The sequence below is a fragment of the Gouania willdenowi genome, chromosome 6, assembly GCF_900634775.1.
Source record: "Gouania willdenowi chromosome 6, fGouWil2.1, whole genome shotgun sequence".
Lineage (NCBI taxonomy): Eukaryota > Metazoa > Chordata > Actinopteri > Blenniiformes > Gobiesocidae > Gouania > Gouania willdenowi.
The window spans coordinates 44858251-44881084 of NC_041049.1; the positions used below are offsets into that span (position 1 = coordinate 44858251).

A 22834-nucleotide genomic window follows, 5' to 3' on the forward strand; every position below is an offset into this window, starting at 1 on the left:
CTAATATAGTGTTTTTCAACCTTGGCGTCATGATCACCTGAAATGTCTAGTAATTGATAATATTAATTACTGAAAGAAATATATTTATTTTTTAATTATTTTCAAGATATATTCTTTATCAAATTAAAACACAACACACAATGTTAAACAACTGTATTCTGTACTTTCACTTTATCAAATATAAATTTAGTTTAAATAAAATGCATTATAAAGAAAAGAAGAAAAAGGAAAAAATGAAATAAATTAATAAATAAAATACAGTATGACAATATCTGAACTGGCACATCTTGTGACTTTGTTCATAAAATACTGGTTACTCTGTATTTGTAACACAGTACAACAAACATGATTAAAACTAATCGTAGAGAAAAGTCTTTGGGGTCACATTTATGATATAAAAATGGGGTCATGATCCAAAAAAGGTTGTGCTTAGGGTTGCACATCCCCCTGTGATAAACGATTCGATATCCCTCTAGATCATAGGTTACGATTTGATTTGAAAAAAGTTATTTTTATTTTATTTATTTATTTTTTTTTTTAACACAACGATTCGATACAGTGTAGGAACTATACAGTTTGTTTCTACGGTAAATATTTGTTGTAGATATTTAATAAAATAAAGAAGCCAATTCTAAAGTGACAATATTTTCTTTTCAAATATGTAAAAGACCACATATCCCAAGCATTGTTGCTTTATGGCACTGGCAAAACAAAAACAGAACAACAAAATCACGTCAATGTATTTATTTTTAGACAGAAAAGAAGAATAATAACAACAAAGTGCAACATTTCAGCCTGAGCAGTGTTTTCAACACTAGAATAGGTAACGAAGTGCATATTTCCAACCTGAGCATAGTGTTTTGAGCACTAGAGGTAAGCAACAAAGATGCAACATTTCAATGTAAACATGTTACACACCTATAAACAAACCATGTAACAATAACTTTATGATGATGACGCCTTGTGGTCATTATCTTTACGTCTTATCTCAACAATGCTTAACACAAAGTGACAATTTTTTTATAGAAAATATATACATAACATACATATGTATAAAATAAATCAAACAGCTGCTTTTTGACCTGGGAAAGGTGATCTGGTCCTAAGTGCAAAGTAGACTGTCCTACATTTATATTCTCACATTGCAGTTAAGTCTGACTCACAAGTCAACAATCATAACTTTTACCTCACACACAGTAATGTAGTTCACTTACAGTTTTAGATTATTTATTTAAAATTGTTCAAGGTGTCATGAGCGATCGGGTGTGCGCGTCCCTTTAAAAGTCGTCGCTGCAATGAATTGTGGGTCAGCATTATCTCGTCTCCTTTGGTAAAGGATGCATCAGTGTATCCTAAGCTAAAGGAGGTAAAATAATGAGCCTCTTTTACTGAGCTTAAAGAGAACTCGGATGTTCTTTATCACGGCCATCACATAAACACTTCCTAGGGTGAAGGAACAGTGGATAGGAAAGGAGATAGGAGGGACTATTTGGACGCAGCCTTGGTTTCGCCAGCAGCTTCAGCCCTCGCGTTGTTTTTAAGTGGAGCTAAGAGACGCTGGCGTGTGTTTGAAGCCGCTAACCGATTCCAAATCTCGCAATACCTGATACATGCTTCTACACAGATCAATCTAGGTATTTATGGCTAATTCCTTTTGATTGAGGAGGCTGCTACCAATGCAGCCGTATCTCTCACTTGTTGAACCGGATATCCGGTCGCATCGGTTTATCGTTCACAACCTTAGAACCACTGGTCTAATGTTTTAAAATGACAGCTTCTTCATGTTCTACTTCTGTGATGAAAAGTGTCAGAAATAAATACAAGCTAAGCTGTCTTTCTTAGGGGAACTGAGTGATGTATGAAATGTGCTTGCCTGTCGATCTTTTGCCACATTGAGTTAGCTCTGTGCTTTTCCTCAGTTAAAAGAGAGTGCAGGAAAGAACGCTGATCTGCAGCATCAGATGGAAAAATCCAAGCAGCAGCACCAGGAGCTGCAGGCCCTGCAGCAGAACACCAACGGCAAGCTACGTGAGGCGCAGGTAAATCCAGCTGAAGCCTTCTCTTCACTGATTAAAAAAAACCCAAACATTAGTGGTGTATTTTAATCCTGTACTGTTAATGTTGTGCTGTATAACCTGTTCTCTGCTGCTGTAGAATGACCTGGAACAGGTTCTGCGGCAGATTGGCGACAAAGATCAGAAGATACAGAACCTGGAAGCCCTGCTGCAAAAAAGTAAAGATATTGTTACTCAGCTTGAGTCGGAACGAGATGATTTATGCGCCAAGATTCACGCTGGAGAGGGTGAGACGGCCGTCCTTAACCAACTGAAAGAGAAAAACCACGCATTGCAAGAACAGGTGGACTAACACACACACGGGTGGGGTGAATATTCTACAATAATAACAGATCGGGGTGACTCACCTACATGTGCGTTTGCTGCAGGTGTCGCAAATGACAGATAAGCTGAAGAATCAGTCAGAGAGCAACAAGCAGGCACAGGATAACCTCCACAAGCAGGTGCAGGATCAGAAGACTCTGCTGCGCTCAGCCCAAGACAGAGCTCACACCCTGGAGACCTCAGTCACAGAGCTCACTGCTCAGCTCACTGACAGTAAGGAGAAAGTATCCCAACTGGACGCTCAGGTGTGACACCACATCACAGAATGTCAAATCACACAGTGAGGTGTTTGGTAATGTTTCATGAACTTGTTTCTTTTTTTTTCTGCAGTTGAAAGCAAAAACGGAGTTGCTGCTATCTGCAGAAGCTGCTAAAACTGCACAGAAAGCCAACCTTGAAAACAAACTGGAAACTGCGCAGCATGCACTGCAGGACAAACAGCAGGTGAGGACAATGACTAATCATTAACGATCAACAGTAGAAAGCCATTCATTTGTTTCAGTTTTTTGAAAGAGTGAGAACATTACTTTATCTTTGCTGCTTATTGTCTTGAACAGGAGATGAATAAAGTGCAGAAGAAGCTGGAAGAGGAAGGCCAACGGCTCAAAGAGAGGCAGGATCAGTGCACTCAGCTGGAGACGAGTCTGAAGGAGAGCAAAGATAAACTCCTGGCCTCCGAGCAGCAGAAAGAGCAGCTGGAGGGGCTCAATAAGGTCCGTGCTGAGGATGCCACAGTCTGCGATGTGTTTACACCTTTTTGCATCTGCTTCTGAGGTTTTTTTCATGGAGTTGCTTTCATTGAACAGAAACTGGAGTCCCGGGTGGAGGAGGTGCAGGCCGTACGGGATCAGGTGCGGCAGGAGTTGCAGAAGCTGCAGAAGGGGAACTCTGAGGTTATAAGGAAAGCAAAGGAGCTTCAGCGCTCACTGGAAACTGAAAAAGCAGGGTGAGTGAAACGTGGTTCAAGGTAGATCCTAACACCGCATTTCCACTGGATGCGTAACATTTCCGCTGCGTAATTTGCTATTCGTCAATCCCCACTGCTGCCATCTGGGATGCGTATCTGTTGCATTAAGGACTCAGGTGATCTCACTAATTAATTGCGTGATATAGCGAGTTGTCAATACAATGAGAACCACAAAGCCACACAAACAGTTAATTGTGTCCTGGAGAGGAGTAGAAGCAAATGCACTTGGTCCTGCCCTGTAGATCTTCCGCTTTTGTGGAGATTATTGTGATTCAACCGTGGATGAGATCAATATTAATATGTGAAATACGATCCACTGCCGCCCTGTCCAGTGTTTAGCCCCGCATAGTGACTGAAGATAGCTGGAGATAGGCACCAGCAGACCTCTGCCACCCTGAAAAGGAGCAAGCAGGTCGTAAAATAAATGTAAATATGATCTGCCTTGATTATTTTATTTTGAAAAAAAATCCAATATTTTATTCTGTGTCTGTGCACTACTTCCTGTCCCGTACTAGCATATTCTTGCTGAATGTATGTGGCTTCGCCCCGTGTCCGGCAAAAATAGTGCTGTGTATCTGTTGTGGAGAGCTCTGACATGACGGAGTCATTATGCATTTCTGAAATTGGCACATTTAATGGAAACGTATCAGCTCCGTTGCCGTTATGCAACAGTTACACATCCAGTAGAAATTGGGGGTAGAAATGTAGCTGTTTAATCTGAGATTATATTTTTTAAAACACATGTTTTTGTCCATGAAGAGCAACAAATCTTCAGGAGGAGCTAAAGAAGAAAGCTGCAGCACTGAGTGATGCGCAGCAGCAGCTGAAGCTCTCTGAGCAGGAAGCTGCTTCTCTGAAGATGAATGTGGAGAAGACGACACAGGAGGGAAAGAGTCGTCATGCAGAGCTGGAGAGGAAGTCTCAGAGCCTGGCAGCAGAGCTGCAGAAGGCCCAACAGGAGAAAGAGGCTCAAATAAAGGAACTTTCCTCTTTGCAGGAGAGCCTGGGAAGGGCTAAGGCAGCACTGAAGGAAAGTCAGAGTGTGTTGGACAATGAGCGGAAGAGCCATAAGTCTGCTATGGAGGAAAAGGTAGGTCTCTGTCTGTGTTCATTAATTACACATCACTTGAGTGTGAGTTAGGGGTGTCACAATCCAGCTTTTTATCTCCCAATAAGATGCCGATATCACAGCCTTGAGTATGGACTGATACCGATATCGTTTCGATATCAGCATCAGTCAAATATACTTTTATTGCTTATTTTATAGTGTGTAATATTAGAAAAGGCTTAATCAATCAATGTTACACAGAGAACAATAGTCAGCACCAGTATGTATGAGGAAAAACTGACTCATTAATTTTTAACAAATGGGATACATACATTTTAACCTTAAACATCAAAGTATTGAGTATTCTACTATTGGATGAAATAAAAGTAAATTAAGAGAACCTGAAAAACAGCATTATTAAATCCAATAAAACAAAAACTATATTCCTGAAGAGCAAAACAACCACTATTCTCACAGAATATTATCTAAAAAGAATAAATAAAAATAAAGAGGACTGCTAGAAAAATTATCTCCAAACAGTAAAAGCAAATAATACTTATATAATGTCAATTATGGAGCGGTGTCCCAAATAGACTGCTTGTATCAGATTTTCCACAGATAAAAGACCAATTTCTGGTATCAGTATTGGATTGGGACACCCCTAGTGTGATTATTTTTAACTATAGAGGTAATTTTCCATCACTCATTAATCTGTGTAAATCCTCAGGAAAAGTCAAATGAAAAGGCCAGAAAGGAGCTTCTTAAAAACCATGAGGTCATCACAAAGACAATGACAGAAACTAAAGAGCAGCTGGAGAAGATGAGAGAGGTATGCCATGCATCCAATAAAAGCTCTGATGTTTTGTGATGGATGTGTAAAACCTAAATATTAATTCTGCCTAAAACGTTTCAGGCTGAGGGGAAGTTTAAAGTGCTGCTGACGTCTTCAGAGCAGGAGAACACAAAGACTCGGGGATTGCTGAAAGAGAAGGAGAATGAGCTGGAAAAGCTGCAGGCGACCCTAAAGACGACTCAGGGGTCCCTGGAAGGGGAGGTGAAGAAGCTGAGGAGCAAAGTGAAAGAGCTTCAGGAAGTTGGTGGTAAGAAAGTAAGTAACACTTCCAACTGAATTAAAACTTAAATTCTACACTTTTTTTTGAAAAAAAGAGTAACTAAACCCCTGCTTTCTCCTGATCTGCCACTAGAAGGGAAATTTAAAAAGACTTTGATAATGGGCGGGGCTCCTGGAGGAGTAAGACACGCCCAGTCTATACTATAAAATCTCCAGTTAACAATCTATGCTATGCTAACTAGCTACTCATTACTCAATATACCTCTATTCACTCTTCTCTTAATCCAACCTACTCACCACAGATTGTAGAGCCCACAGGTGCTAGTTTTTTATAAAAGGGGCGGGGCTAACAATGCTTGTTTGTGACACAAAATGGTACCAAAACATCACATGATCTTATTCTCAGCCAATAGTAAAAATCAACTGTAATAGCTGGGTTTCAACCCATAGAGGGCAGTCGTTGACATTTTACAACAAAATATGCCAAATTGAAATACTTTAACTAAAATGTTGAGTTGGACCAAGATTAATCAACAGCACTACTTCATACCCAAATACATTTGTATTTGGCAGAAAAATGTGGTTTTGGGGTTTAGTTACGCTTAAAAGTTTCACAATAATCGACAGGTAAAAAAATTTAAATTGTTAACAACGAAATTCAAATAGTTTTGTGCTTTGTTTTTGCATCGTCCAGGCAAAGGAAGAGACCACGCTGAGGTCCCAGGTGTCAGGGCTCAGCCAGGAGTTGGCGTGTGAGAAAGAACGGTCTGCAGAGCTGCAGAAATCTTTAGAGCTCAGTCAGGAAAAGCTCACCAAGCTTCAGTCGGACGTCTACGGCAAAGAGTCTGAGGTGTCTGCTTTACGCCAAGACCTTAAGGTATGTTTGAGAGGACCATGGGATGCAGATCATTCAGCAAAGTCATGATCTTCATAGTGTTTTTTAAGATAACTCCTTGATTGGCTGTTTATGTAACAGACAACAAGTCACTGACTTATGCCATCGTGTATATGTGAGAGGTTGTGACATTTTCGCGTTGCTTGTTTTTATACATTCAACGCTAGAAAAAATATAAAATACCCCCGGGCTGTGAGCCGGATAGCAAAATAATAGGAGACACGTAGGAGGTAGCAGCTCACCTTTGGATGAGAGATCATCCATGCTCAGCAGAGCTAAGAGGGAGAGAGGAAAGGCGTTTACAAGACAGAAAATGGCGCTACGTACGAGAGTTGAAGTTCCCAACAGCGCACACTCAACAAGAGCATGTGTGGAACTCGTGGATAGTGTGGCGATGGTGAGATAAAACAAAAAATGGGGAACGCAGTGACACTCTGCATGTCCAGGAGGAAGAGGAAGTTGCGTGTGTGCAGACTGACGGAAGAGAAAGTTGGAGGAACGCCAAAATACAGTAAGAAATCCATTCAACTCTGAACCATAGCAAAATAATAATAATTTTGCCATCAAAAGCCTGGTCTCAGTGGTTTTTTTGTTTTGTTTTATATAAGGAGACAATGTTCAAATGGTAGAGTTGTCACTAAAGCAAAAAAAAAATAGCTTTAAAGTCACCGACAGGTTTTTTTTAGAAAAATACTTTTTTCTCAGCTTTTTGCTCTGAAACTGAAGGTTTGTGTGAAACTTGCTTTATTCAACGGAACAAAACAAGCCAGAAACAATTTTTTTTTCAGATTTCAGATAGTCATAGTAGAAAATATTCGTTGGGTCTTTAAAATCAGTCAAAATGCTCAAAAATGGTGGCACTGAGGGGGGTAGAAAATCTGAAAATGGCTGGCGCTGAATGAGTTAATGTAATCGCGTTGCTTCATTCACTTCAGTTGCGTTTGATGTGAAAGCATCTTCAGAGTGAAGAAAATCTATAGCATACATTACGTGTGTATAGAAAGTGTATTGAATATATAAATGTGTGTATAGAAAGCTGTTTAATCCGTGTATCATTTGTTCATTCATTTTTCATTAATGTAACAAAAACATGAAAAACGAAAAAAACACTCATTATTTGATGTTTGTTTCCAAACCAAAATGAAAAACACCTTTATTTGTTTTCTCCATTACCGATTGGTCAAAGTACATGACCCGGAAAAACAAATGAACGAATGATACACGGTTTCTGTTTCCTTGATATCACTGATCAAATGTATGCTCATAGTTTGAAATAAACTTAATTTCGGTTTACTAGTACGCGAGTACACTTCACTAGTGAAGCAAAAATATAACAACCAATCAAGGAGCTGGATTTGTTTATAATCCCTTCTAGTTTGTTTGTGTTGGGTACTACTAGTGAATATTTTGGCTTTACTAGTACTATGAGTAGACTAAAAACTGTATACTAGTACTACTAATGAGATTTTTAGTTAAACAGTAGTACTAGTAAACATTTAGTTTTTTCTAGTAAAGGTACGCAAGTAGACCTTACTAGTAAACCATATATGCAGTAGGTGCGCCGTATATTAAATATATATATGTATGTTTATACTTACTTGGAAGAAGCTGCAAATTGTTTCACTGGTTCTTGCTGCATTTTCAAAAAAGCAAAAGTAATTTTCAACAAAGAAAAATGAGCTGTGTGTGTTGAGTGTGTCCTCCAGTGAAAATATCAGGCACTCTGACTGTTCCACACGGTGCAATATCCTGAATGCCGATTGGCTGTTGATCACCACCATTTATTGTAATTATTGTGATTATTTTTATTGAACATTTGAGCTGAATTGATCAATAGTAAGTAAGTAATGTTTATTTATATAGCACCTTTCATAAACCGAGGTCACAAAGTGCTTTCCATATCAGCTCATTCACGCTCACATTCACACACCAATGAGACAGAGCTGCCATGCAAGGCCCTAGTCAACCACTGGGATCAGCTTGGGGTTCAGTGTCTTGCCCAAGGACACTTCAACACATAGACTGGGATCGAACCCCCCAACCTATCGATCAGAGGACGACCCCCTCTACTACCTGAGTCACGGTCGCCCCAATATAATTAATAATAATAATGTTTTTTCTGTTATGAGTCATTTTTGTAGTCGTTTGTATATACAATTGTACTTTTAAAGGCACACATACTTAGTCACTTATAGTGCTTAACAATTTTATTAGACCACCTGTTATAAAAAGAAGAAACAAATATTTAAAAATTCTTTCAAAAAACATGTTTAAAACTATAGATGTCATGAACTAAATTGTTTTCTTTTTAAATGTTTGGATAACAATAATTATATTTTAGCATTAGAAATCTCATTTTTGTTAAAAAGCTTCTACATATTAGTGCATTAACCTTTGCTGAAACGTAATTTTGTATTTATTATGACTGCCGTTTTATTTAAACAAAATATTTGTTGACGTAAAATATAATGATCACAAAGTTGATAACTTATTCATCTGTTTTTTTACAAGCTCTATAACTTTTTTATAATCGTAGGCATCTGAAGAAAAGCTGAGTGTGGCTCAGGAGGAGTTGGCTGCAAACCAAACACACCAGACGGCTCTGGAAGCTCAGAACAGGGAACTGAAATCATGTCGCGCCTCCCTGGAGCAGGAGCTCAGCAAACGGGAACAGACGCTCCAGCAACAGGGTCAAGCTGTTCAGGAACTGCAGAAGCAACAGGTTTGATTAACAAAGCCACAGCTCAACTGACCATCATCTGACAAATGAAATGTGATGATTCTGTTCTTTCAGGGTAACGTTAAAGAGGAAGTGGAGAAGGAGAAGCAGAAGGTGGAGGAACTTAACAAAGCAAAGAGCATGCTGGAAAAGAGCAACAGCAGAATGACATCAGAGTTAAAAACCCTGACAGAGAAAAGTGAGAAGGTCAGTCACGTGAAATTAGGAGCACTTATTTCTCTTTTCAAATGTGATTGGACACTGTTCTGGCTTTCACTTTATTCTGAAGGATACAGTCAGGCCACATTCTTCAAAGACATACCTGAGCATGCTCGAGTCATGAAACTGGAATTATCAGTTCATCTAAGCTTTCTTAAGATTTTTTTGTTAACAGTAATCACTCCCCTTTTGAGCTTTTTGAATTTTAAACGCTCCTGGGATCTCGTTCCTGAAATACTTTAGACCGTGCCGTTAGCCACCAATTCTTTTGTGAGTATATTGACATTGTTGCTTTCTAGGAGCTGGATGAGCTGCGAGAAGCCAAACAACTGTTGATTCAGCAAAAGTTGGCCCTGCAGAGTCAGATGGAGGCGGCGCAGGCTGCCCTGGAGCAGGAGAAGAAGGAGCACCAGGTCACCAGCGACAGCAGGAGGAAGAGAGAGGAGCAGTTTATCGCACAAACCAAGGAAGCCCAGGATCATTGGTACTTTACTTTTTTTTACAAAGCACATACTCACCTGCTCTGGGGTCCTCAGGTGGGCTGTTTCCTCAGACGAGGACCATAGTGACTAAATGATGTATGCTTTTGTTCTAAATGTAAAATCTGTGTGGATAGTTTGTGTAGGACAGTCTGAAGATGTGCTGAAGCAAGTTTGGTGTTAATTGAGCAAGAATTGTAAGAGGAGGTTTTAGGGCTGGGCGATATACAGTAGTTCCTTGTTTATCGCGTGGGTTACGTTCTAAAAATAACGCGCAATAGGCGAAATCTGCGAAGTAGTCAGCATTATTTTTATACAATTATTTTACATGTTTTAAGGCTGTAAAACCTCTCACCACACTATACACTTTTTTTGAGACAGGAATTAACATTTCTCTCTTGTTTAAACACTCTCAAAGTTCAAACTTTTGTAGATTTTAAAACATAAACCTGTTTTCAAACATACAGTACTGCAGAGTCACACTGCTAGTGATCAGACATTGATGCTGAACGCAATCAGAGTCGTCGTTGACGATGACGTCAGGCCGTCAACACGGACACTGGTCTGTTCACTCATAGAGTAGAAGCTGTGTGTGACCACCTGGAGCTGTATGACACGGCCTTTATAACCGGGACCGGATTAGGACGGATTAGGCGTGGAGGAGAATCAGCGAGGAGGTGGTAGTAGCAGGTAAAAGTTCTCTCTGTAGCACTGAGCAAGGATAGCATTAGCCGCTAATCACACCGGCTTTTTTCACTGGTGTTTTATGTTTACGAGAGGAGAAAAAGGAACACAGCTCATTGCTTCAGCAGGCAGTGAAACTCACCGAGTTGGATGTGTTGCTGGTGGGTGAACGCAGCATTAGCCAATCAGGACACAGAACACAATGCGTGTTCATATGTTGTTAAAAAAAATGCATCCAAAATTGCACAAAAATCTGTGAAACACAGAGGCTGCGAAAGGTGAACCACGATATAGTGAGGTACTACTGTATTCCACAGTGCACACTGTATTTTTTTTCAAAATGGCGATATACAATATAAATCTTGATATTTTTAGCTCAATATAGTCTTAACAAAAAAACTATTCTGGGTTAAATTTGGTGATGCAAAATTCTACGCATTTATTAACAAGCTGCACAATATGTGACACTGTTGGCTTTTTCTCCTCTAAGGGACAGCACGTGTGAGTGAGCTCTGTAGTGTGGCTTGTTTAGGGGAAGGACTCAGGGATCCATCTAATTGTGCTTTTCATGCTGTTCTGAGATGCAGCAAAGCAGAGACTCCTAAAACGATTATTTTGATACAAAAAGGGCTGTAATATGCTTTCGATAATCCCTGGAAATAGAAATCTCGATATATCTTTAAATCTCGATATATCACTCAGACCTTGGAGTTTACAGTTTTTGGAAAAAAAAGAGTGATGGACTTCATTATTTGAAATAGGTTTAAATGTTAAATGTTTTTTCAGTGTTGGGGCCAGATTTTGGTGAACTTGCAAATCTGTAGCACATATGGTTGATTTTATGTGACTTTTCAAAATGTATAACTTTAGGACTATTGGCCTGTTTTGCAGCTCAGACCATCTGTCACAGGAATGAAGCTTTGTGCAAAATGTTTGATTTTCTCTTATAGAAAGTAGGATTTCCTCAGCAGAAGAAGATGATGCAGAATAACAATAGGTTCCCCTGGTAATGATTGGTCTACTTCAATGTCTCTTCAAATGTTCACTTCCTTTCAAAGGTGGCTGAGAAGCGATCCAGAGAGGAGCAGGTGAAGCGTGGGGAGGAGGCAGAGGCCAAGCTGCACATGCAGGTTACCGCTCTGAATGAAAACGTAGCCACTCTGAAGAGAGAATGGCAGAGCAGCCAGCGGAGGGTTGGCGAGCTCGAGAAACAGACGGACGAGCTGAGAGGAGAGATCGCCGTCCTGGAGGCCACCGTGCAGAACCAGCAGGATGAGCGGCGTGCGCTTTTAGAAAGGTTTGTAAATATTTGATCTCCCTGCAGCAGAGAGGGGGCCACAAAAACCTGATTGTTTGATCCGAGGGCCACATTATCAACATTTATGTCAGTATTTAGAATAGTGACCAATCTGAGCATTAACACAGGAATTTTTTGTGTATGTATATTTGTCTCTCATTTTGTGATTTATTTAGTTTTCTTGTCATTTTTGTGTGTTTTGTTTTATTTTGTATGTTATTTATTACATTTTTTGCAGTCATTTAGTGTGTTTTTGTTGTTTTATGTTTTTGGAGCCATTTTGTGAATTTTTTTTCTTGTAATTTTGTGTGTTTTTGCATACTCCTGTTGTCGTTTTATATATCTTCCCCCTCATTTTGTGTGTTTTTTTTTTTCTCTCTTTTTTTTTGTAATTTAGCGTGTTTTTGTTGCCATTTTGTGCATTTTTTTGAGTCATTTTGTGTGTTTTTGTTATCGTTTTGTGTGTTTTGCAAGTAATTTTGTCCACTTCTGTGTAGTTTTGTTGTCATTTTGTATATTTCTCATTTTGTGTTTATTTGTTGTCATAATGAGTATTTTTGTTGTCATTTTGTACTTTTTTGTTATTGTTTTCTGTTTTTTTTTTTTTTTTTTTTTGCTGTTTTAATGTTGTTGTTTTTTTTTCATTTTGTGAGTTATTTTTTGCCATTATGTTTCCTTGTAAGCAGCCTCCATGGTAGTCACATGATTTTGCTTAATTATAAAAAACGTGTCCAGTTTTATAAAACGGGTTAAATTCTCTGCTCAGTTTTTTGTAGCTACTGCAGAAGCAAAATGGCAATGTGGAATAAAGCTGTTCTCACAAATGGAACTTGAATAATTTGTTAGATGAAGAAGAGGCTTTACTTTATAAAGTGTCTGTTTTGTCTTTGAATGTAGAGAAATGTGAGCCTCGTTGTTCTTTCACTACAGCATTTGTTGAATAAAAATGTGTGTGGAGTGTCGTGCACCCTTTTGTACGGGTTGTAAATGCACTCATTCATGTTGTGCAGACATCTCTGAGGGTCAGATCTAAATGATCTTTCAGGTGTGTGAAGGGTGAAGGTGAGATGGAGAAACTTCAGGCCAAAGTGTTGGAGCTGAGAAGGAAGCTGGACGACACCACTGCGGCCATGCAGGAGCTGGGCAGAGAGAACCAGTCGCTTCAGGTCAGCAGAAAACCAGTCCAGGCTGCAGAACATAACCATCCACAAATCCCATGTTTTAATGTCCTCCTGTTGTCCGTGACTCCAGATCAAACAGTCACAAAGTCTGACCAGGAAGTGGGCCGAGGATCACGAAGTTCCAAATTGCATGGCTTGTGGGAAAGTCTTCAACCTCACCATCAGAAAGGTGTGTTTTTCCCCACAGAACACTGGCTGTGTTGGAAATGTTACACTAACGTACTATACACTACAAACTCAATGAGTATATACTGTCGACTATAAGTATGATTAGGATGATGAGCGTTCCCACTGATGTATACTTCCAAGTTTCCCAAGATGCATTTGGAACCGACAACGACAAAAACCTGAGTCACACTGAAGCTAAACATCTCTGTTGTTTCTCCACCTTTGAAAGTTCTGAAAACATTTTAACTGAGAAAGTGACCAAGTAGAATATCAACATGTGCTCATTTGATCCATAACACTCACGTACAAACACTTAATTCCGACTTTTGGAGACCCGCCATTCATTATGCTACTCATGAAACTTCCTGTTAACTTCAAAAAAAGATCCTTATTTACAAAAGTAATGGAAGACAAGATTAGTTCCTTAGTATGACATTTCCATCACAGCCCCAGCCTACGTTTTTGTGTGTGTGAGGTTGTGTGTTCTATGCGTTTCTGTTCTACTTCTCCATCCTCCAGCATCACTGCAGACACTGTGGAAACATCTTCTGCGCTGAGTGTTCCTCCAGGAACGCCCTCACACCCTCCTCTAAGAAGCCCGTGAGAGTGTGCGAGACGTGTTTCGAGGAGCTTCAAAGCTGATCGTTCTCCCCCACCCCACCTTGTCCTGTTCCTTTTCTAACCTGTGAACAGAGGAAGGCTCATGGTTTTTAAAACGTGCACTATTTAAGGACAGACCCACAGCAGAGATACGACGCAGGACTGCTTGGGGACCGTCTGCATCTGTATTCGTGCCTTTTGCTGTTCCTGTGAACTGCCAGAGAGCAGAGACGCATATCGGAGCGCCCGCGCCGTGTGATTCCTCGTCTTTGTGTTGCATTGTTTGTGATTGTGTAAAGTTGTGTGTGAGGTGATGGTGAAAGCAGCTTCTACGCACGCCACCGTTTCAGTTTACTTGTGATCTAAATTCAATCCGAGCACTAACTGATGAAAATAACTTTGAAGTAAATTATTTAAAGCATAAAAAAAACCACTGTTCAAATGTTTGTATTTGTAATACTTAATCACAGGATTTTCTAACCGAGTTTGTTCCTTTATTTTTAGGTAAATTTCTTATTCATGCGAAAGAAATCTGAGTTATTTAATGAGAGATGACGTGTGAAGCTGTACAGAACGCTAACTGGAGGTGTAGCATAGATTTGTGTAACATATATTTTAATTCTGTTTAAACTGTTAATTAGACAAAGACCTACTCTGTACCTGCTACTAAATCAGTCTGTGTTCCTTAGTGAGGCTGTGTGTGCACGTGTATCAGGGTTGGGATCAATTATCCATCTTCAGTTACAACTCAAGTTATGATTATGGTGACAAACATTGTTTTAAAATTACAACTAAAATTACAATTATTATTTTTCCCCAGAAAGTCAATTACAATTAAATTCTCAATTACCAAAGTTCAATTACAATTAATCACAAATACTAACCCATTAAAACTTTAACTTGTGTTAGCTTTCTGTTAGCATCTCTTATGATAACGGGTCAGTTTTGACCCATGTCTTAAGTCAACTGTAAAATACACTATAAAATATCATCTAATTTGTTTTATATTATTGGTGTGGGTGTTGAGCGTTCTTTTCTGTCAGGATACCCCTAGATTTATATTTTTTTGATAGTAAAATGATCCTTAAGATTCACTGACACATAGTGAGAAAGGTTTTTATGAAACATATTTTAATTAATTGTTAACCACATATGTGTAAACAGCTGTTTTGAATTTCATTCAATTGTAATTTGACAAATTTTATATAAGTTTAAAGTCAACTGTCTGAACTTCATTACAATTCAATAATGATTACAACAGAAATATATCTTTTAAATTGCATTTATTATGTCATCATTGTAATTAACTACCAATTACAATTATATTTGACCCCAGCCCTGGTGTGTGTGTGTGTGTGTGTGTGTGTGTGTGTGTGTGTGTGTGTGTGTGTGTGTGTGTGTGTGTGTGTGTGTGTGTGTGTGTGTGTGTGTGTGTGTGTGTGTGTGTGTGTGTGTGTGTGTGTGTGTGTGTGTGTGTGTGTGTGTGTGTGTGTGTGGTGTGTGTGTGTGTGTGTGTGTGTGTGTGTGTGTCCAATCAGCCCAACTGATGACCAAAGAATGTCTGCAGCAAGAAATCGTCCTGACGTTATTCTATATTTCAGTGTTTATCTTGATTTCCAAGTTGTTGACGACTATTTCTCAACTCTGCTGTTCCTTTATGTACAGCCACCATTGTGTGTGTGTGTGTGTGTGTGTGTGTGTGTTGCTCAGAATCACTAATTTTCACTTTGGTGCGTTCAGGTACATCGGTTCCCGTCGGCTCTGTCTCTGTGTTCGACTGCGTGCACTGGAAACGTGTTTTTATGTTTTTATTTATATTTTGTCGGGGCTGCTTTAGCGCTCGTTCTGCAGAGAATGTCTTTTTCAGTTGCGTTCTATCGTGAAGTTGTTTTTGTTTGTTTTTTAATGCATCAGTTTAGTTGTCTACCTCAGACTGGCACAGGAAAAGCACTATTTTTAAAAGGACGACTTCACTAACACACAACTGTCTTTGCCTGCGTCTGAACAAAGAATCTGGATTTCATCTCATTTTTACAGCCCTGAAAATCTGATCAATATTTATGGAAAAACTGTTTAAGCATAAATTAGATACTGGTGGTATTTAGTACATTTGGAGCTGAGTTTTAGATTACTCACTAGTGCACGAGTACACTTCACTAGTGACACAAACAGTGTCGCTTTTATTACTAGTAGTCATTGTATGCTAATAAGGGGGTGGGGAAATGTAAATTCTGGCTTTTCTATTGGCTTTGAAAAACTTTACAATTAGGGGTGACAATAAAATTCCTGATTTGCATGTCATGATACGATATATCTCGATACTAAACAGACACGATCTATCACAATCTCAATGATTACAATTTTAACCTTTACAAGTACAAAATGGTATGAAATACATTTTATTTTTTTTACACCTGTGAGAACAAGTAAATACTAACTGTAATTCAAGAACCAATATCAAAAACAAGTGGTATGTTCATAAAATTGTCAAATTACCTCTTACAAAAAAGTTTAACTTTTGTTTCTACAACAGATTCTGTTGAGTTAATGAACAACATCTGTTTACGTGCTATGCATTTATTTTTGTTAAAAAGCATGATTAAAAAATCGATTTGGACATTTTTTTTGGGGATCCAAACGTTAATCGCGCAGTGAAATATTGCAATATTTTGCTGCATCAATTATATTTTTGTAATCAACACCCTTAATTACAACCAATCAGGGAGCTGGATTTGGTTACTAGTGATTGTTCTGGTTTTACTAGTCCTACTTGTAAACTAAAATTGTATGTTACTAGTTAAAGGTTTTGGTGCACTAGTAAACCTCACTAGTAAAGCAAAATATACTAGTAGATAATTTAGTGTTACTGGTAAAGCTTTAAGTGATGATTTTACTTTATTAGTAAGGTCTACTCACATACTTAGGTGCCAAAAACCTTTTTTTCTAATAATAGTAAATAACGTATCTTACTGGTGGTACTAGTAGGCTCGTTTTTTAGACTACTAGTAATACTAGTAAGCCAAAAGATTCACTAGTTGACTTACCTAATGCAAATAAAGTAGGAGGTTTGATCTCCTGACATGTTTCGACTGTACACTGCCAGTCTTCCTCAGAGGTGTGTGTTGATCACTTTGATGTGTACTAATTAGTTTTTTCCTTTCCTGAAAGAAAGTTGTTTGAATAATGAATCTAAACATATTCAAAAATATGACATTTCTGTAATTATTAGGAGGAACTATAACAAAAATCCAGCTCCCTGATTGGTTGTAATGTTTTCGAAAGCCAATGGGAAGCCTGAATTTGCTTACCCCGCCCCATTTTTTAGCATAAAAAGTGTATTGGTGGTACTAGTATCACTTTTCGCTTCACTAGTAAAGTTTACCCATGCACTAGTAAACCTAAGTTAAGTACATGTGCTCCAAATGTGAGTATTAGTAGAATTTAACTAATGCTCAGATGGTTTTCCATAGTTTTGCACCTTTAATGTATTCCAGTTCCATTGCAAAGCAGAAAAGTTGGAACATGCTTCACCATTTCTATTCCTAATGTGCTTCACTGCTCATCAATGCTAAGTAATTATCTACGTAAAGTGTTTGTTATGAAGGAGAAGAGGTAAATAAATAAATATATCTATCACTCATGGATGTAGAGACGTGTGGACAGTGAACCCATCAGACTTATTGGGGTCTCGTCCATTTTTCTAAAGCAGCTCCTTGGACGTGATGCATGATGATGATACATGTGGCCTCACACTTGCTGAGCAGATTGTGAACCTTGAGGCTGACGTCCTGCACTGGGATGTTAGAAGATGTCATTTATGTTCACAAGTTGATTTTTTAACTCATTCTCATTATAAATCTAAATAAAATACTGACTGTATCTTTTTATTTCTTGTGTTCAGTTTTTTTTCACCCCACACACACTTAAATTTTCCATGCATTCAGCTGATGAGACACTGGTGGTATTTCAGGTAAACTTTTATAACAGTGGGGCCAGCAGAAATGTGATTGATCTGAGGACCACATGATCAACATTTACATCACCCATTAGAATAATGACCATTAATACAGGAAAACACAAGGTTTTATTTTTTGATTTATTTTGAGTATTTTTACTTTTACTTTGTATATTTGTAGCCTTGTGTTTTTTTGGAGTATTTTTTTTTTCAGCTTTAATTTGTGTAATTTTTATTTGATTTTGTGTATTTTTCTCTCTTTTTGTTGTTTGGCATTTTTCTGTCATTTTGTATGAATTTGTTGTCCATTTGTGTATTTTACTATTATTTGTAGCCCTGTGTTTTTGGAGTATATTTGTGTATATTTGTTTTCTTTTGTGTAATTTTTTGTTTGTTTTTTAGAGCCATTTTGTGCGTTTACTTAGTTTGGGGTCACACAAAATAAAACCAAGGGCCACTTGTGGCCCCCAGACCGGGAGGTGCCTGTGTCTGCTTTTATGCCAAATAAAGAAATTTGGTGCATTTGGTAGGATTTTTTTTATTTGTTTGCCCTCTATCAATCAATAATTGATTACCTTTAAGTATTTTTGGTAATTGATCAATGCCAATTTAATAAGGAAGATTTATAAATACTAGATAAATCGTAGAAGTCTTGATTTATGGACAGAGTTGAAGAGTTGTGTGGTTTGTTTTCCCTTTTTAAAAAACGTAAAATAAGGAAGTAAAATATCCGGACGAAAATATAAAAATGTTGTGGAACCTGTAAATTAAATTGTTTGTCCACAATAGACTTCAGAAAACTAATGAAAGAAAAACAAATTAAATGAAGTGTGACACACAACTGAGAAAATTTTACTACACAATTGAATATTTAATGTCCTCTGCTGCAGCATGCGCCTTTAAAGGCCAACAATCAGTTTACAAAACGGTGCTAGTTATAGTGCAGTCATTGACAACGAGGTCAGGGGACAGTGAAGTGCACGTCGACGGTGGAGGGAGTTGCCATGAATGGCTTCTATGGTGCAGATCTAGATGTTGGAAGACTCCAGCTCTAGATGTGGGAAGACTCCAGCTCTAGATGTGGGAAGACTCCAGCTCTAGATGTGGGATGACTCCTGCTCTAGATCTGGGATGACTCCTGCTCTAGATGTGGGATGACCTTGCTCTAGATCTTGGAGGACTCCACCTCTAGATCTTGGAAGACTCCAGCTCTAGATCTGGGAGGACTCCGTTCTAGATCTTGGAAGACCAGCTCTAGATCTGGGAGGACTCCAGCTCTAGATCTTGAAAGACCCAGCTCTAGATCTGGGATGACTCCTGCCTCTAGATGTGGGATGACTCCTGCTCTAGATCTTGAAAGACTCCAGCTCTAGATCTGGGAGGACTCCAGCTCTAGATCTTGAAAGACTCCAGCTCTAGATCTGGGAGGACTCCAGCTCTAGATCTTGAAAGACTCCAGCTCTAGATCTGGGAGGACTCCAGCTCTAGATCTTGAAAGACTCCAGCTCTAGATCTGGGAGGACTCCAGCCACAGTGAGGAGCTCTTGATCCGTGGCTGTCTAGAGTCCAGCTTCAGCAGAGCAGCCACTGCAGCCTCCATCTCTGACATCCAGGTCCTCTGCAACAACAGGAGGAGGATGTTTACTGATTGCAAACATGACATTTACCTTCAACAGCTTTTTCAACATATTACCACAATGATGTCACCATTTTTCTTTACAGTTTATATCTCAACAGATATTAATTCAAAGCCAAAATCTTAATGCATTCTTAAACTTAGAGATTATTTATTGCATTTCTTTTCAGGATAATTTCACTTGGAATAGATGATGCTCTACTCACAGAGCTAATTAGCACATGGAAATATATCTTCATTAATAAACTAAAGCCTAAAGTCACCTGTGCACAAAACAGCAGCTGTTAGCGTTTAAAGGCAGATTTCAGAGGGCTGGCAAAGATTCAGTTATTACGACAAAAATGCAAAAAACTGCATCTAGACAACATGGAGATTTTGTTTAAATGATGATTTATGATAAAAAACATGTTGTGCACTGAAAGAAAGAAATGAGTTTTTGAGATAAAATTCTGACATTTTGTAAACATCACCTACCATGACTCCAAATTGTTGTCATTTCTTTTATTGAATAATGAAAATGTATTTTGAAAGTTCATATTGTACTACTGTTTACAGTCAAACATTTTGATGCAATGTAGGATTAATTTTTGATAAATCAAAAATGTATACATATATCTATATATATCTATATATATATATATATATATTTTTTTTTTTTTTTATATATATATATTTATATTAAGCCACCTTCATGGACTATTGGCCTGATTTTACAGCAGAGGCAATCTGGAATGAAGTGGACCTTTGTGCCGTAAGCGAAGAAGAGAAGAAGAAGAAGAGACGAAAGACGAAGACGAAGACGAAGAGACGAAGACGAAGGAAGACGAAGAAGAAGAAAGAAGAAGAAGAAGAAGAAGAAAAGAAAGAAGAAGACAGAGAAAGAGAAGAAAGCGAAGAAGAAGAAGAAGAAGAAGAAGAAGAAGAAGAAGAAGAAGAAACCTACCTTAACAGCTTCTGAAGCAGCCTGCAGGATGAACGTGCCGATGCATTGCTGGTAGCGGTTCTGGTGCATTATAATGAAAGAATGTGGCAGTCCAGACACTGTGAGCAAGCAGGAAATGCTTTCATTAGAGACGACATGTAGTGACGTCTATGGAGAGAAAAACACGCGTTTTAAACTGGGATTACTGGAGGCATTGAGCTGATCGATGTTCTTGAGCAGGAGTCGGTCCAAGGAGACGGGCTGGTCCAGAACGGTGAAGGTGCATCCATCTTTCAGCAGCTGGTCCAGTTCCAGGTTCTGCTGTAGCCTCAGTGGGCTCTGCTCTGAAGTGACAGACCTCTGCACACAACAAGCAATGATGTCATAGAGCAAAAAAAAAAAACAAACACTATATGAAACGCTGATTGTAAAGTTTACGCCAAAATAAACTGCAACTTTCAGCAACAAATCACACTTATGTGAATTTTTTTTTATGTCACTTTTGACCAGATTTACACCATTATTTGTGAATTTGCTATTTCTTTTCTCATAAAAATATGTCAAATCCACGTTAAATGTAAATGTTAAATATTAAATATTAAATCTAAATTGAAATTGAAATGTTAAATGTAAAATTAAATCTAAATGTTAAATGTAAATGATAAATCAAAATGTACATTTAAATGTTAAATGTAAATGATAAATCAAAAATTTACATTTAAATATAAATGTAAATCTAAATGTCAAATGTTAAAGGTAAATCTAAATCTAAATGTTAAATGTTGAATCTAAATCTAATATTAAATCTAAATCTAAAGTTTAAATGCTACATCTAAACTGTGAATTTGAGTATTAGCAAAATATTTAGTTTCACCCGTGACATTTAGATTTAACATTTAGTTTTAACATTTAGATTTACATTTACATTTAACATTTACATTCAACATTACATTTAAATGTAGCATTTAGATTTAACATTTAGATTTATACTTACCATTTGGATTTAGATTTAACAATACGATTTAGACTTAACATTTAGCATTCAGATTTAGGTTCAGCACTCTACAAATATTGCTGTAAATCTGGTCAAAAGTAACAACAAATTTGGTATTTTGGTTTGTTGCTAAATGTTGCAAAAGTTGCTGTTTATTTGAACTTTACAATCTGCGCCCCATAAAACAAACCTGAATTAAAACAGACAAAGTAAGCGACCAACCTTCTTGTTTCTCTTTATTTTGGTAATCAGGAGGAATTCATCAAACAGGAACAGGTAGACTTCGACCAGCTTTGTGTTCTCTGAGGATGAACCAAACAAAGAGGAGGTGAGCTCACAGAGTGTTGGATTATTCCAGCCACAGAAACACCAACCAGTGAGCAGCAGGCGTCCGTCGTGCAGCAGACTTCTGTGAGAAATGAGATTCTCCAGAGTGACGGCTTTAAGCAGATGCTTCAGATTCTGGTAGAAAGGAGCAGTGGAGCGTGAGAAAATGTAAACCTCACGTCATCCTCTGACAAGTGACTGATAGACTGAAACATGACAGACCTCAGGGACGACGGAGCGCTTGTCCCGTTCCCAAACAGGAAGCCACACTAGGGCGTCTCTCAGCTGCTTCACCTTCTGGTATTTATCCAACCATTTCACCTTTCCCTCCAAATCACCTGGAAGAGATTTAAAAAAAAAAAAACAACAACAAATACATGAAATAAAAATGAACATTTTATCATATTTAAAATGTATTTGTTTGGTTTTATTTTCTATTTAAACCTAATAGTAAAAATGTTTTGATGATTTGTGGCACTGCTTTTATTTTGATATATGTTTTTCTACAATGACATGAAGTTGCTTCATTTAGGTCAGTGTGTGCTTTGGTCATTGGATTTTTTTGTTGAGAAAAGGATATTAAACACAAAAAATGTAATAAAAAAAAAAAAAATTATAATTTTAACATTAAAAAATGTTCACTTTAAAATGAAAAAAATAAGAATAAAAATCAAGACATATTTCTTTATTAGGGTCAATATCAATATGTGTATATCACCCTCCCCCTGAAAATGTCATTGTGGTTTTGCACTTAATTATATTTCATTATTATTCTTATATTTTTTTGCAATCCTTGTACTTGTCTTTTCTCTATATATTCATTTTCTCTATATATTCACAGACAAAATAAAATAATTTTCCCCGTGGAGACATTATTTAAGTGGCTTCATGATGCTGTGTTTTAGTCTTCGATAAGATTTACTGGAGTTCGTACACACACACACACACACAACACACACACGCACACACGCACACACACACACACACGCGCACACACACACACACACGCAGAGCTGTCACTCAGAATCTTCAGCTGAAACTGAAACAGTCCACGTCATCTGTTCATTGCATTACTGCAGCCAATAAAAGGCGGTGTGGTGTAATAAACACACCTTTTTAATCATCGTGAGAACGTCTCGTGACTGTTAGGATAAACTTAAACCTCTTAAAGTTGCTGGGAGGTAATCATTTCTAATCAGATAAAGACAAAGTGTAATCCTCGTGGATCAATAAATCAAAGATCATTTGCTCAAAAAAAAAAAAAAGCTGTGA

General features: G+C 38.0%; 3 protein-coding genes across 3 annotated transcripts in view; 2 read left to right on the forward strand and 1 right to left on the reverse strand.

Annotated features, from left to right (window-relative positions):
- Positions 1-13837, forward strand: part of eea1 (early endosome antigen 1) — a 34341-nt gene extending 20504 nt beyond the window's left edge. Inside the window, exons 13-29 of the mRNA XM_028448513.1 lie at positions 1920-2039; positions 2155-2358; positions 2444-2644; positions 2730-2843; positions 2957-3112; positions 3206-3345; positions 4126-4456; positions 5142-5243; positions 5328-5522; positions 6181-6363; positions 8918-9103; positions 9176-9307; positions 9619-9800; positions 11537-11779; positions 12825-12945; positions 13031-13129; positions 13648-13837. Of these exons, the coding sequence (XP_028304314.1) occupies positions 1920-2039; positions 2155-2358; positions 2444-2644; positions 2730-2843; positions 2957-3112; positions 3206-3345; positions 4126-4456; positions 5142-5243; positions 5328-5522; positions 6181-6363; positions 8918-9103; positions 9176-9307; positions 9619-9800; positions 11537-11779; positions 12825-12945; positions 13031-13129; positions 13648-13770 (2832 nt within the window). The 3' untranslated portion in view covers positions 13771-13837. The remainder of the gene's footprint in view (positions 1-1919; positions 2040-2154; positions 2359-2443; positions 2645-2729; positions 2844-2956; positions 3113-3205; positions 3346-4125; positions 4457-5141; positions 5244-5327; positions 5523-6180; positions 6364-8917; positions 9104-9175; positions 9308-9618; positions 9801-11536; positions 11780-12824; positions 12946-13030; positions 13130-13647) is intronic.
- Positions 13838-19010: 5173 nt separating this feature from the next.
- LOC114465728 (pleckstrin homology domain-containing family G member 7-like) lies at positions 19011-21916 on the reverse strand (the record flags this gene model as incomplete). The annotated part of the gene is made up of 6 exons (XM_028450923.1): positions 19011-19301; positions 20263-20360; positions 20448-20601; positions 21458-21537; positions 21610-21697; positions 21785-21916. Coding segments are annotated over 6 exons (663 nt in total), but the record flags the coding sequence as incomplete, so codon positions are not given.
- Positions 21917-22075: 159 nt separating this feature from the next.
- LOC114464245 (early endosome antigen 1-like) overlaps positions 22076-22834 on the forward strand; it is a 21001-nt gene continuing 20242 nt past the window's right edge. Inside the window, 1 exon segment of the mRNA XM_028448297.1 lies at positions 22076-22102. Within this exon segment, the coding sequence (XP_028304098.1) occupies positions 22076-22102 (27 nt within the window).